At 37.4% G+C, this 14,556-nt stretch overlaps 1 protein-coding gene across 1 annotated transcript; it reads left to right on the top strand.

Annotated features, from left to right (window-relative positions):
- Positions 1-1,684: 1,684 nt before the first annotated feature.
- On the top strand, positions 1,685-14,043 carry LOC140229457 (cadherin EGF LAG seven-pass G-type receptor 3-like). Its single transcript, XM_072309710.1, has 11 exons — positions 1,685-1,789; positions 3,775-3,884; positions 4,456-4,558; positions 8,430-8,522; positions 8,889-9,013; positions 9,389-9,455; positions 10,108-10,199; positions 11,198-11,324; positions 11,916-11,957; positions 12,562-13,038; positions 13,444-14,043. The coding sequence occupies exons 1-11, from the start codon at positions 1,697-1,699 to the stop codon at positions 13,606-13,608; spliced, it is 1,494 nt and encodes a 497-aa protein (XP_072165811.1). The 5' UTR covers positions 1,685-1,696; the 3' UTR covers positions 13,609-14,043.
- The last annotated feature ends 513 nt before the right edge of the window (positions 14,044-14,556 follow it).

Below are 14,556 nucleotides of genomic sequence, written 5' to 3'. Positions count from 1 at the left end.
AAACAATATTATATCTTGTCACACATAATACTTTGACTATGACTTTCCATTCTATTTTGTCACCTCAGATCACAATGGAATCATTGATATCGTGAGCTTCTTTGAGCCTTCAGCGATTTTAACTTGATCACCCTTGTCGGTGTCGTCATTTCGACATGGCTTGAGGGTCACATTTCCTAACGACTTTTGGAAGGCTGCATCTATCTTCACATTACACCAAGTCTATTCACACTCTGTCATGAGTTTTCCATCCCAGCTGTAAGTAAGATAAGCCTACATGGATTAAAGGCATAATTTACTATTTGCAGATGAAACAAAAACCAGCAATAATGCTTTAAGATAGTTCTAAAATGTGAGTTAGGGATAGAAACAACCACTGTAAAAATTTTAACCCGTATAATTGATGTTTAGTGTTGTTGAATACACAAAATGTGAACAATGGTTATAATAAAAATGTTTCCAGACTAAACTGTCTGCAGTTATGGTTTATAAGAAAAATACTAATATCTCCTTATATTTTACTCTTTATTGCGAAATGTATTATAGCAGGATGTCTTGTGATACAACAGACCTACACAAATGCATCAAATGTGATATCTTTAAATTTTTTTAAATCACTGCTCCCAAAAGTAAACTGGATTTTTAAATGAACTTTCATGATATCGAGAAAGTGGCAGTAGCCCAAAACCCAAAAATATATCAAAAGTTGCACCTAACACCACTCGACGTGTTTAATTGATTATGATTATAACCTCTGTCATTTACCAAAACTTGCAGGTATACTGGAACTTTCTAAATATTTAAAAAGATCAACATGAGTTTGCAAACATTGATTTTGCTCTTTAGCCAAAGCACTGTGTTGGAATCTTGGGTATGGGTTATGCAAATTTTTCGCTCTTGTTTTAGACTATTAACTAAATCTGCACCTCAAATTTTATTTGAATAATGTTGTAAATTGGGGCAGCAGTGTTGAGTATTTAACTAAACGAAGCCACGCTGGACCTGTTTGTTCACCGATGTCTTTAGGTTGATTGACCCGGATGATTAAAAAATAGCCCAGGGTTGTTGTTGTTGTTGTTGTTGTTGTTGTTGTTGTTGTTGTTGTTGTTGTTATTGTTGTTGTTGTTGTTGTTGTTGTTGTTTTCTTCTCCTGAATTTTTACACAGACAAACTCGTTTTAAGCTTTCATATGTACAGAAATACCACCATAAATTCATGAAGTACTCTCTTGAACAAGAGTATATCGTATGACTCTTTTATCATGTTTAATAGGACGGACATATCGCAGGTGAAATGCTTACAGGTGATGATGAGTAAATCTAACGAAAACAAAAACAAAAACACCAAAATTTTCCTTCTTCCATTTCTTGATGCATTATATTTCAACACCGGTCAAATCCGACCTTTCCCTCCATGAAGATAGCGAAGGTGCCCTGTGCTCCCAGTGATAAAAATTTGAAGTTTGTATCAAAAACTTTTGAAGTTTGCATTTTCCTCAATGTTTGTAGAATAATGAATAAATCAAATGAATATCTCATTTCTCAAATGATGTTGAACATAAAGGGGTCTTCATTCTGCGGAATTGTACATGATACATCTTACGCTTATTTCTACCCTTAGGGCTGACGGGCATGCATATTATTAGGCTATATTAGTTTATATTTACCCTTTGTTACAGTTCGTGGAGCTCAGGCGGATGTATATCACAGTCGACTACGTGTTTTGGAATTCTTCTAATCTGACCACCGTTGAGACAGTCACCATGACTGACACGACTACCCTAGTAACGGTAAGACGGATTTCCCTCATCCCTTCTTATGGTTTGTTTAATATCTGTCTCTGTGATAGACAAATGGTCCTTTAAACACAGACTACGAAGACGTTGCAAAGGACGACCATATTTGTTTATCTCTACACTTTGCAGAACCTGTAGAATGATTCACTTGAACCATGGAGGTTTGTTTGTACCTTCATGCTTAAAGGAGACCTCCGGATGATTTTCAGACTTTTGCATTTGAACAACTAGGCCCTATTAGTCATACTGAGTACAGGTTTTAGAATTTATAATGATTGGGATGAGGAATAAGAAAGTTTTCAAAATTTATAACAAATTGCAATGAACAAGGATGATGACATGGCAGCCTCACCATAAGAATGCATGAGTTGGGGCTCAAGGATGGAGAACAAAAGAAGGACGTATGAATAGATTTTACACAGGTGAACTTGCAAGCAAGCCGTATTTAATGGAATTACGCTTCTACATTTCTGAAATATGTGAGGCTCCTATGTCATCAACACTGTTCAAAGCAATTTTGTGTGAGATCTTTCAGAGTATTGGTTTCTCTGCTCAAGGACCACAATAATTTCCACAAATCTATAGCACATGGAACTGTCGATTTATGTACTACATGATGTGAAATTATGAAAATCGTCTGGAATACCCCTTTAAACATGCAACCCATATTTGTGTTCAAGTTTCCCGCTATCACGATGACAAATTAAATCAAATTCTGACTGCAGCCATACTGTTTGTTTAAAAGCAGCATAATTAGATGGTAAACATCTATGTGTACAGTACACCCTTTAAAACGGATGAGCGGAGACATTTAAGACTCAAATAGGGGTTGGTGTATTGAACGGGATGGTTTTTGCGCAGTCACGCAGTACGTGTTATCCGACTGCGTATTAATTATGAATTAATTTAGAATATGGCAGTCTTCTATAAAACAAAACTTGCTCGCTGAATCATAATGTCTGGCGATAAAGATAAGGGGGTAATTATTCATTCTTTGCTAAGTATCCTGTAGTCTTTGTCAAGCAAACATCATCACACACACAAAAAATCCCGAAAGAAATCTGATGACATTTATAAGGCCTTAAAAAACTCGGTGGTGAAATGTCAAGTTTAAATAATATACACAGTACTGCCTGATATAAGCCCTAAGTCTATGCCGAGATGAACGTAGTTCCAGTTGAGATTTAGGATCTTTTCCTCCCATAAGGGATTAATAATGGCATGCCAGTTAAGTTCACATGTTTTGTTTTGTTTTGCTTGTTGTTTTGGGAGTTTTTTTCAAGTTATGAATGGCATGTCAGTTCTGGGAAGTTTTTTTTTTTTTATTTTTTTTTTTATTCAAAAGGCCTAAAATGAATACACGACTCCTACAACTGTAAATCGATACTTCATTTTTTTTTTCTCGTAATTTCTCATTTCTTCACGAATCGGATATGCAAATACCAAAGACTCCAATCTCCATTTGAACTTGTTCTCTCTCTCCCTTTCTCTCTTTCTTGCTCTCTCTCTCTCTCTCTCTCTCTCTCTCTCCTTCACCTTTGATAAGCTTGTCAGGTGGCAAAGTGCGCCGTAACAAATGTAAGTTTTGTAATTTTGTAATCAGATATTTTTATGAGGGGACTGCAAACTACATGTGCTGCTTTTTAACAGCCCCCTCTATTTCCAACAAGTTTCTTTCGGCATTTACCGCAAAATTTACAACATTGTATCTCAGTGCACAGTTTGTGTGTACTTCATCACATTGTAGTGATATTATGTGTATCCAAATGTTATGATTATTTTTGTTGGAAATGAAAGAAACGAAACGAAACGAAAATGGCAGCATAATTTCACTGACAAGAAACCTTCATCATCCCAACACTAAAAGTTTTGTTATCAACTCGCATTTTCCTCTCTTTTATTTCATTATTATAAATCAGAAATGATTGTTTGAGGAATCTTAGAAACTAACAACAACTGTCTCCCCATTCAATCTGCAGACCACATCGCCTCTCAACCCAACCAATCTACCGGACGAGGTGGTGGCAGCATTGGTCATTTCGATCATCCTCATATTCTCAACACTCATCATGCTGATCTATGCCAATCGGTTAGTAGTGGTCTAATCTTTGAAAACAGTTACCTACATTTTGCAGATGAAAGGAAGAAAAATACATCGGATAATATAGCTCTACTGCAATGATTCATTACTAAATCACGTACACTAAGATTGCAGATAAATTCTTAGTTTGATAGTTTTTACTAAGGATAAAGTATAACAGAAAGCATTTTAAAGCACGCAAATGCATTACTAATACGTTTCTCACATCACATTATTTCACAGCAGTATACTGTATAAGTGGACATTATGTTGTTCGGTTTAAAGTTTGTATAATATTTTGTATAATTTTCTGTAAATAATATATTTGTATAATTTGCAAATATCAAGTATGATGTTGCATTTGATGTGGCCGCTGTCTAGTTATTGATAGATATTGAAGTATGGATAATAACGATGAGTGCAAAAGACAAAGGAAATTAAATAGATATATTATACTGCTTATTTCAGTTAGTTAGTTTTTACACCATGCGATATCATTATGATTATGTTATTTCAGTTTGTTGCTCTTATTTCCATCTCTGTTGCTGCTCTCCTTCTTTATTTTTTTTTTTAATCGAAGGAAATTCGAATCGGACCGCGCCATCACTGTCTGTTGCTTCCTGCTTACCATGAGCGCCCAACATATCACCCTGGTCAGCGGTCTCTACGCCACAGCCAACCTGGTGAGAGATTATCTTTTCCGTCTCGTGTAGTGACTTTGAATATTCATACTTATTAACCGGCGCGTTTATTCCACGCACCCCGATTTTGAATTTCCTTGGGTGTACTGAATACATGCACTTGGAGTGCAAGCCGGCTGAAACCATAATGCTGCATAAGTTGAGTGGACTGATTGTATTCCTGTGGACCCGAATTCATGAAAGTGGTACAAATGAAATCATGGTTTAAAGGGATGGTACAGTATTGGTTGAGATGAAAATTGGGCTTTAACTTTTTTGCGAGATACCAAGAAAACACTTATGAAATAGTTCAGAGCATACCATTTTCAGAGGAATTCAAAGTTAATTTGATGAAAATCGGGTTTGGAATAGCTGAAACATCCAAAAACAAAGTAAAATAAAACGATCGTAATAAAATGTGGGTCCCACACTTTAATAGGATCGCTCTGTTTTAGGATTATTATCTCAGCCATTTCAAAATCAATTTTCATCAAATAAACGTTGAAATCCTCATGGAATTACATGCTCTTTCATATTTCATAGAGGTTTCTCACTTTCTCACCAAAAAAAAAAAAAAAATGATAAAAACCTGAAGTTAAGTCTCAACCAAAACTATACGATCCCTTTAAACCATGGACAAAAACAATGGAACGCCAAGTGTCGCACGGAAATTTCGCTACGAAATCGGTCATTAAATTTCGTCGACAATAATGACCATTTCGTTAACGAAATTATCATTTCTTGGACGAAATGTTCATTTGGTTACAAAATAATGTCATTTCGTTACAAAATAATCATTTCATCAACGAAATGACTGATTTCGTAACGAAATATTCCATGCAACACTATTGGCGCTCCATGGTTTCATTTGTACCACCTTCGTAAATTCGGGCCATGGTGTCGAATGTCCAGTGGTCCCTCCCTTTCAGCGCCCCTAGAGAAATAGTGATGTGTAGATATGATTTACTCGTCACATTCAGGTGATTAGCGGAAAACCAACACATCAACACACCAATTTCCATGCGCGTGTTAATAAAACCAAGTAAACATTGAATCTTATGTCAGCTGTGTATCTTCCGTTTGACAAGGCAACACATTCGTGACACATTCTTGAACAACTGCATCTTACTGCAAAATCGATCTACACATTCATTTGTTTACGTATTCATTTAGGCTAGTTATTAAATTTATTTATTTGTTCGTTTGTTTATCTATTTAACTTCTTTATTTCGCCCTGCAGGGTGGCCAATAAGCATTTATTGATTATGTGGCTATAATCCATATAAGTTATTATTGCAGCCACATGAACAGTTCTTGTAGCCATATGAATAGTAATAATGGTGATATTGATTATAGTCTACCTTTCTCCTAGTTACTTAAACCTAGCAAACCAAACTTTCAGGAAGGACATAAGGTGGCTTCCAGAGGTGTATACCTCTGAAGAATGTGTTTGTTTCTTTGTTCAATTCCTTTGGGGAAAAAAAGAAACCGAGTTCTGGAGTAAATTGAAGAGGCTTTTATCTGTAGGATTGTGTGTTCCTATGAACGTGTATGGGTGTGCGCGTATGTGCGTGTGTGCGTTCGCTGGTGTGTGCGTGTGTGCTTTATGTCCGATATTAATCTTCATTTATTAGGCCTATGTCTTTACCGCAGTTGCCTGATTACAATATAATTAGCGTCGAAAGTACGTAGGCGCTCCGGTAGTTATCACAGTTTATCGTAGTCAATATATTTTCTGCCAAGACCTGCGCAGCAAATCTGAATGGTTCAAAATTGAAGGTCAAGGAGAAGAACATATCAGCTGAATTGAGATTTGAAACTGTAAAAGTGTTCAGTTTTAGTCACAACTGGCTGAGCTCGAGATGTAAACAATCTTCTCTCATCGTCTTTCCTAGTTCATAGACTCACGTCATTGTTGTCTGTCGTTCGGAGGATAAAAAAATAAATGCCATCTCATATGAATGACCTTAGAATTTTTGTAATTTTCACCCGTAATTCGCCTAAACTCTCCGTAAAAGATAACACATGATAACCTGTTATTGAAAACTATTGGAGTAAATATGGAGGGATAGAAAGATAGCTAGGCGCATAGGCAATTGGTGGTCGTTATTGTTCATTGCATCGGAGAGTTGATTACAGTAAGCCTTGTCACAGTTTGTTAATGCTAGCAATCTGTTCCAACTCCAATGAGCACTCAAATGATAATGGCCACGCGATGGCGTAAAGAGCCTCTCAAAGCCATATCTTGCTCATAAGCATTGTAAAGACTGCATTAAGATGTAATTTTCTTCGGGCAATTAGTTGCAAAGCCATGTCACATCTGATAAAAGTCATTGTTTATTTAGATTAATGAAAAACTTGCGTCGAGTTGTTTTTATTGCAACTGATTGTCAAAGCTGTTATTTGACTTACATCGGCGTAAATGTCAGTGATTAGGAGATCGGAGGTTCAAATCCTGCCAGAGTATGTACTAGTGTGCCTGTGATTTTTTTTTTTTTTAATCGTGGCTACTACTAGACACTGATTAATTCGGTGCCTAATTACGTCGATGCAGGGCAAATCGATCAGTTGCAAGGTGTTCGATCAATTAAATCCACTTCAGCACTCAACTGTGTAATCAGCAAAAAGATTATATTAATATATCTTGAAAATGAGGGTTTTTTTCTCTCCCACAATTTTTTTTTTCTGTCAGTCGTTCTATCTATTTCTTTCTTCATAAATTTATATCTTTTGTAACCCCTCTAACTGGGTTTTTTCAAATATGTTACATCTAAACTTCTTTCCCTTCTCATCACTGTTATGTTTGTTTTTTCTTCCAGCATTAAATCCCCCTATATAACCCTCAGTGAATCCTATCATTCAATGTTTGTGAGAGCGATGGTTCTGAATATTACATGAGCGTGGAAGTTTAACCATTCTATTCAACGACAGAGTGACGTGGGATAGCTGATTCTCTGAATGTCATGTGACCCGCATTCATCCAAACAGATGGCAAGGATCTATACATGTGTTGTATAACATCCTATATTCAACCTACTCTTCCGAAATCTTGTGCCGAAAAGGTCATGCACGCAATATAATGTGAAAGTTAAAGTAATGCTTTAAAAGAAAAGAAGATAACACCTTATAAACAAGATGCAACGCTGCCAGCGCAAATGATATCAAACTGCAATAGAAGGTACATTGAGGGAGAGCTTTTGTGCATGGTATTGGTGCTAATTATCTCTCACAATACAATGCAATATAACGGTGTTTTTCCAAATCCGTGTATTGATCTAAGGCAGATGGCTTCATGTGTTCTTGAAAGCCTGCATACTCTTTGTGGGAAATGGCATGGCAAGGCATAGTGAGAGAGAGAGAGAGAGAGAGAGAGAGAGAGAGAGGGAGGGAGAGAGAGAGAGAGAGGGAGAGAGAGAGAGAGGGAGAGAGAGAGAGAGAGGTGGAGGGGGTAATGGACGTGCAGGGAGAGAATTTCTAGTCAGATAATGCAGACCACTTACACAACGAAATAAGATGAAATAACACGTGAACATGTAGAGTAACCTCCTGTTAACAAAGTTATAGTTCCGATGATTCGTTCAATGGTACCTATGGCACAATTCATTAGGGTACGTGTGTTCAAAGATGCACTTTTGGAGAAATTAATGTCCCTGCGGGCAGTCAATACCAGCATCTTTTAATGTTCTATCTCTGTGCTGATGTTCTCCATGCATCTTGTGAGGTGAACAGATTTGTTTCAAGGAGGCCTACCTTCTTTGTTGTACAGAACACTGTAAGGGCAATGTATGTAGGCATAATGTTTAGTTCCTTTCATTTCAAATGTTTTTAACCTGAAATTTAAGTACTGTTGCATGGTCGTTTTCTCTTTCTGCAGGCTATCTGTCGAGCTGTGGCTCTGATGATTCATTTCTTCGAGTTATCAGAAGCATTCTGGACTCTGGGCATGATCGTCCAAATAGTACTGAAGGTAAATTAATGATCTTAGACACCCGTTTGTTATTAGAGAGGGTTTTTTTTAATGAATTCTTCATTTCATTGCTGCATTCGAACGGCACAGACTTTGTCACTGTGGCTAGTTTTTTGTTTGTTTGTTTGTTTCTTTTTTTCTGTCTGTTCATTACTCCCGAGAATTGGTCTCGTCTCTGATAGTGAAATATCACAGTTTTGTGCAAAGTGCTGCGTTTTTTGTTTGATTTCTCAATTATCTGAATTCAAAATGAACATGCATGAGGAATATCATTTCAGAATTTGGAATATCAGTTGCGATATCTGTATGCTTGGCATTGCTTTGATGCTATCATTCACTCCCTTCTCCGCGTGTTCCATGGACTAGGCCACGTACAAGACCCCAGACATTGGAAGCACATCTCAGTACTGCGCACTAGGTTGGATTACCCCTCTCTTCGTGGTAGCCAGCACCGCCGGTCTTAATCTCAACAAATACGGCAACGACACCTAGTACGTAATATCAGGTTTATTTTCCGCTTCTTACTTTGTAAGCCATCAGTTCACATATTTTATCCGGCTGCTACTGAAATTCATAGTTGCCTAATTGACTGATTTAAAAGGTTGATACCATCTATTCTACATATCTCCCCACCTATCGTTAACATTCACCACCACAACAGGTCTAAGAAAAAAAAAATAAAAAGCTCTCCAACTTATAGAAAAGGAGGTGCTGTATGAACACCACTGAGTTTGGAATATCTATAATTCATTGATATTTGTCCATCATTTCTGTCCTGTGATATATGATGCATCGATGAATGGAATTGCCACATTCTGATGAATTGAAAATTTTTCTATACTCTCGCTTAAATTTCCATTTTCTAGCTGCTTTCTTCCGGTTGAGGAAGACATTATTTTCGCCTTCCTCGTTCCTGGTTTGCTCATCATAGCGGTAAGCCATTCTTGTTATCTTTTTATTTTGTTGTGTGTGTTTGGGCTGGTATAACGCTTCTGATTTTTGTTACCTTATGGAAAAGAACAAAATTGATTATATAGTTGACAGACCTGAAAGTATTTGCTCAAATACAAGAGTGAATAGGAGAATGATTTTCCTGACATTAGGTATATCTGAAATGTCTGAGGAAGATATTTACAAAGCTTGTGGGACGATTTGCCGACATGTTTCGAGAAACGTGTAACGCTAGTGGCAGTCGTTTACAGTTCATAGTGGAAGGCGAGGCAATTCATTTCGGGATGTGAACGATTAAAACCCTGTAAAGCATAATATCAGGTATTAGAAACGATAATGCATTATCGGTTTTTCGTTTATTCATTAAGAATTTTGTTCTTATTCATTTATTCCTTCACACATTTATCTATTCATTTACCTATCTATTTACTTAACTAAATAGTACTTTGTCCCGAAACCGTTCTCTGTTATTATCACGAGCATTTTGACGGCACACTGAGTTACTGATACTGTCACGTTTATGCTCATGTAATAACACAGCTAACCAAGTACATACCTCATGTCCCTTGCTCTTGTGACTTTTTTTTTTTTTTTGGTTTTTCATTTCTGGAATTTCTATTTTAATTTCTTCTAGACCAATTATGTGTGTCTTTGCTACGTTCTCTACGAGTATGTAACGACGAAAAAGAGGGACAGGAAAAATCTTCCACAAGTTCTAAGTGTTGTGTAAGTAAAACCAGAACAAAAGGTATCGTCGACAAAGTGACGTCATTATACATTTATCATTCACAATAAGCAAAATGAGGTGTGCGTAAGACAGCATTAACACCATGCCCGGTATGGCATATTATGAAACCTCAATGACACTGAACGGCAGTGAATTAGTACATTATACTAAATTGATCTTGGACACTTTACATATTGAATACAACTTCCCTCGTACCACATCATTTAGTAAATGCTTTCCATCATGCCCGCGTAAATAACAAATGGTTTTAAAGATCCGATGATCCTTTTTTATTATTAATAGAAGATGAAATGAAAAGCGTTTTACTCGGATGCTCCAATTTTGTCACTTTTGGTCATGCGCCATCTGTGGTCTGCGAGGGAAAATGAAATACTTCATCAGCATCGACGCGCAGACATGATCGTGCAGCAAAATGCTGACATGGTCAAAACAGAAAAAAAAAGATCTACTTTTATAGGAGCATTTTTTTTTCTATTAGCAAGCGTCATGCTTGAATTGAGGCAGACGTAGACAAATTAAAACCTTGAATATGGTCGCAAACCTATCAATTTTTCAGCTCATGAACGCAGAGTGACATGACAAACGGATCATCTGCAAACCTCATGTCATTACGCATTACACTGAATTATACATCGTCACGCTACAAACATTAGAGCATGCAAATGAAAGTCATTCATGGGCTATCCTCATTTCTAACCACGTAATCCACCCGCAATTTCATTTCCTCTGTTACTCGCAAATTAGGCTGATATCAATTGACAAATATCATTGAACATCGTATGGAGTTTTCTGAAAGTCGGGGAAACCTGGAAAAGAGTGCATTGAAATATCTGAGGTCCTGGTAATACTGGCGATTGCAAAAAAAAAAAAAAAAAAAAAAAAAAGAAAATGTGGCAAGTGTCCTTCCTGAAACTTGGCCAATCATGCAAGTGAATTTTGCGCTCTAATATGCTAATACTTCTGCATAATTCCACAGACCTAATGCAAGAGCATGCGCCGTCGTTTCGTTATTTCTCATGCTGGACTGGGGTCTCTTCATCCTCGCCCTCCGCATGAACTTAGGGGCAGTAAACGCCATCTGGGCCTGCAATAAACTGGCCGAGGTAAGCTGTGAATCTACAATGTAGACAACCCTAGACTCAATGATAAAGGTCAATATGGGATTCAGACATGTTTATTCTATGCAAGGATTGGCAAATTGGAAATAACGTCATGAGAACTGAGTTAATTTCCATGCAACATATGATTTATAGACTGCTCAATGTAAAACTATTGAACACAGCAATCTCAGTGCATGTGATCCATTCGTCGATTTGATGTGTCCGTGTCAATCCGGTCCATATAGGCCTATGTCTGGCTCTTTCATTGTCTCTACTCTGCGAGGTCCGAGACGAGAATAATAAAGTAACATACATATTCATATGGCATTAATTATATAATTATAATGTTCTTGTTATGTAATTGTTTTTTTGTAATTGTAATTGTAATATTATGTAATTGTTATGTTCGCGTTTCTTGTTTCATACGTGCGGTTCTACTCCGACGAGTGCACGTCGAAAACGTTCAGTAGTATGTATGTGTTTAACGCATATATGCACAATAAGCAAAAAATGTTCATGAAATATGAAATTTCTGAGGATATTTATCAATTGTCATTGTTTAATCATATACTACCTCTTTCTTTCTTTTTTCAGAGCATCTTCATTTTTCTTCTCTTTGGAGTCTTTAGCACGGAGGTGAGTGTATATGTACGCACACTGCTGTAACGGCAGCTTTGGCGAACAATGTGACTTGTTTCAGTAAAGGTACATGTACACGTGTTTGTCAATCCATGAAACAAATGACTCATATCTATCAGTGCTATACCCTTATTGGGCTGGTGTGCAGACACGAAAAGTTCTGTGCATTATATCACATGGTAAGATTAAAATAATGCCCTGTATGATTATAAAGGATTATCATTTAGAACATCAATGACTGTCTTTCAGGAAACGAAGTCTAAACATTTTCTTTCCCCTTGAAAACAGTTTACTTATGAAAATTTTCTTTGAAGAGTTAATGACCGATTACGATTCAAAGAAAGGGAAACGTTAGTCATCTTTGATGGAGTTAATTTTCATGTTGTCATAGAAATAGAATAAAATCAGATAAGGATAATGGATCTGGCTAGTCAACAAATCATAATCGCTGATTTGAATTTAGTTTTATTTACATATCTCACCATTTTCGTTTTCTTTCGTACCTAGCCCATTGAATTGTCAATTTATTTTACCTCTACATCACAAAACTAAAATGAAATTGGATGCTTCACAGCACATGTTCTGTATTTCTATTTCCCAGGTTCAGTCGGAATACGAGCGACGGGTCGGACCCTGCTGCCCATGGGTGCGAAAGAGTTCACGAGCTGTCATGGATTCCCCTTCTCCCCGGCCGGGCTGGCGTGACGAAGTCTCTCAGATCAGCAACGCGGCAGAAAACAGCGTGATGGACAACGACAGCACAGTCATGATTTATTCGGGGCTCCACTCTGGTAATTCTGTGAACGCTGACTCAACGACCTCCCTGCGTGGACAGGGCTCAGCGAATTCACACACGCGTTCGCTGCTGAACAGTTCAAGTGGCAAGGCCACGAGCATTTCGGGTTCTCTCATGAACAATGGGAACGGGGATGCATTTAACAGAGCGGGAACCAGCGAACAAAATGGAAGACCGTCCTCGAGCAGGAGAACAAAGATCGACCCACAAAAGGCTAAGGACGCCCTCAATGATTCTACATCGTCAATAGCTTCCACAATGGCGTCCACATTGAATCTTAAGGTGATTTTGTGTGAATTTCTTTATTTCTTCCAGAACATGTTCAAAATCGTCATTTCTTCTTGCGTCTACTACTCTGAACACGAAGAGCGATTCTGCGAAAATCAATGTTTTAAACTTTTTAGATATTAAATGTTTAATAATATAATAATGATAATAATAATAATAATATTCAGTTATTAACAAGGGTTAGGTATTTTAGTCATGTGAATAAAGTCAACTTTTGGCATGTATTCATGTATTCAAGTACGAATGCGCTCATTGGCGAGTCTGATTCTTCGAAGATTAAACAAATTAGGCAATTGAACTTAATTCATATTAAAACAAATGAAACAATGTCTCTCCATGAGATGGTATATTAATGGTTTTCTCTTTGATTTCTTCTTTAATATTTCGTAATATTTCTAGACTAAGCTGAAAGTATTCCCCCTTCGGAAGTTGAATGATCAGGAGCACACACGCATTACGAACGCTGATCAGTCCGACTCACCAAACGACAGTGGGGATGGCAGCCCAGTCAAAGCGCCCAAGAAGAGGGTCGGCTGGGGAAAGATCATGGGCGGTAGGACGTGATCGCTGAGAAAGTACGGACACAATGAAAGCTATGGAACATTTGAGTCACGAACAATTCGCAGATTTATATTGTCTGCGCTCAGTGTTGGAGTGTTCAGCTATTTCGCGTACTTCCTGTTGCCGCAAGTAAAAGGGATCTCAGAAGAATAGGCGTGTATGTGACGCGCGGCTCTGAAACTATCTTTTCACACAGAAATGTTCGTCGGCGAAAGACATCGTGTGGCGTATCAAACTCATGTGATTTTCTTTCTCAAACCGGAATATATCGTTACAACATGCTCCGTGCGCACGACGGCAATTACCGCGGCAGATGTAGAACGTCACAAAAAGATACAGCTTCATTGAAGATGTGCGGTACAATGTATTTCATACTAATAACCTCGTGTTTATCATGGTTTGCATGTGGAGTTATTGGCTGTTTCACAGTATCCCAAATTCGAAATATGTCAGGTTCTATTAAAAGAACCTATGATTAAATTCTTGTGCTGAAAAAAAAAGAGGTATAACGTATAAGTATTGCTACATTCTACCAAGCATCGTTCGTTACTGAATATGAAATTATCGCTTTTGATATAACTTTATGTCTTTACATTTTGAATGGGCAAGAGACTCTGCGCAAGCAAACGGAGAAAGAAAAATGAGTAACTTTATGTAAAGCTCGTTACTACATGCTACATACGCGGCATTTATAAAACTACAACGTTACAGACAAATCGTCTGCTTTGTACATTGAGTAGAAGTGAAATTCATTTCTTTTGAGGGAGTATCGAGCCTGATGATCAAAGTGTTTTATAAAGAGCTCCTTGTAAAGCAGGAGCGCAGCAGTTGTGCCAAGCGCCATATTTATGCTTTGAAATAAAGCAAAATGTCTTTTATCAGTAAAAAAAAAAAAAGTGCCACCCTCTTAGATAACAGCTATTATAGGCTAATACTCCAGCAATTGTTTAA

Source organism: Diadema setosum, chromosome 6 (genome assembly GCF_964275005.1).
Source record: "Diadema setosum chromosome 6, eeDiaSeto1, whole genome shotgun sequence".
NCBI classification, from domain to species: Eukaryota; Metazoa; Echinodermata; class Echinoidea; order Diadematoida; family Diadematidae; genus Diadema; species Diadema setosum.
This window is presented reverse-complemented; position numbering and strand designations above follow the sequence as displayed.

What these genes read in the sequence shown, in the direction of transcription:
- LOC140229457 (XM_072309710.1), top strand. Translation starts at nt 1,697, where the DNA reads ATGTATATCACAGTCGACTACGTGTTTTGGAATTCTTCTAATCTGACC. An exon ending in ACACGACTACCCTAGTAACG is followed by an intron (nt 1,790 to 3,774) that starts GTAAGACGGATT and finishes TTCAATCTGCAG; the next exon opens with ACCACATCGCCTCTCAACCC. An exon ending in CCACAAGTTCTAAGTGTTGT is followed by an intron (nt 10,200 to 11,197) that starts GTAAGTAAAACC and finishes ATAATTCCACAG; the next exon opens with ACCTAATGCAAGAGCATGCG.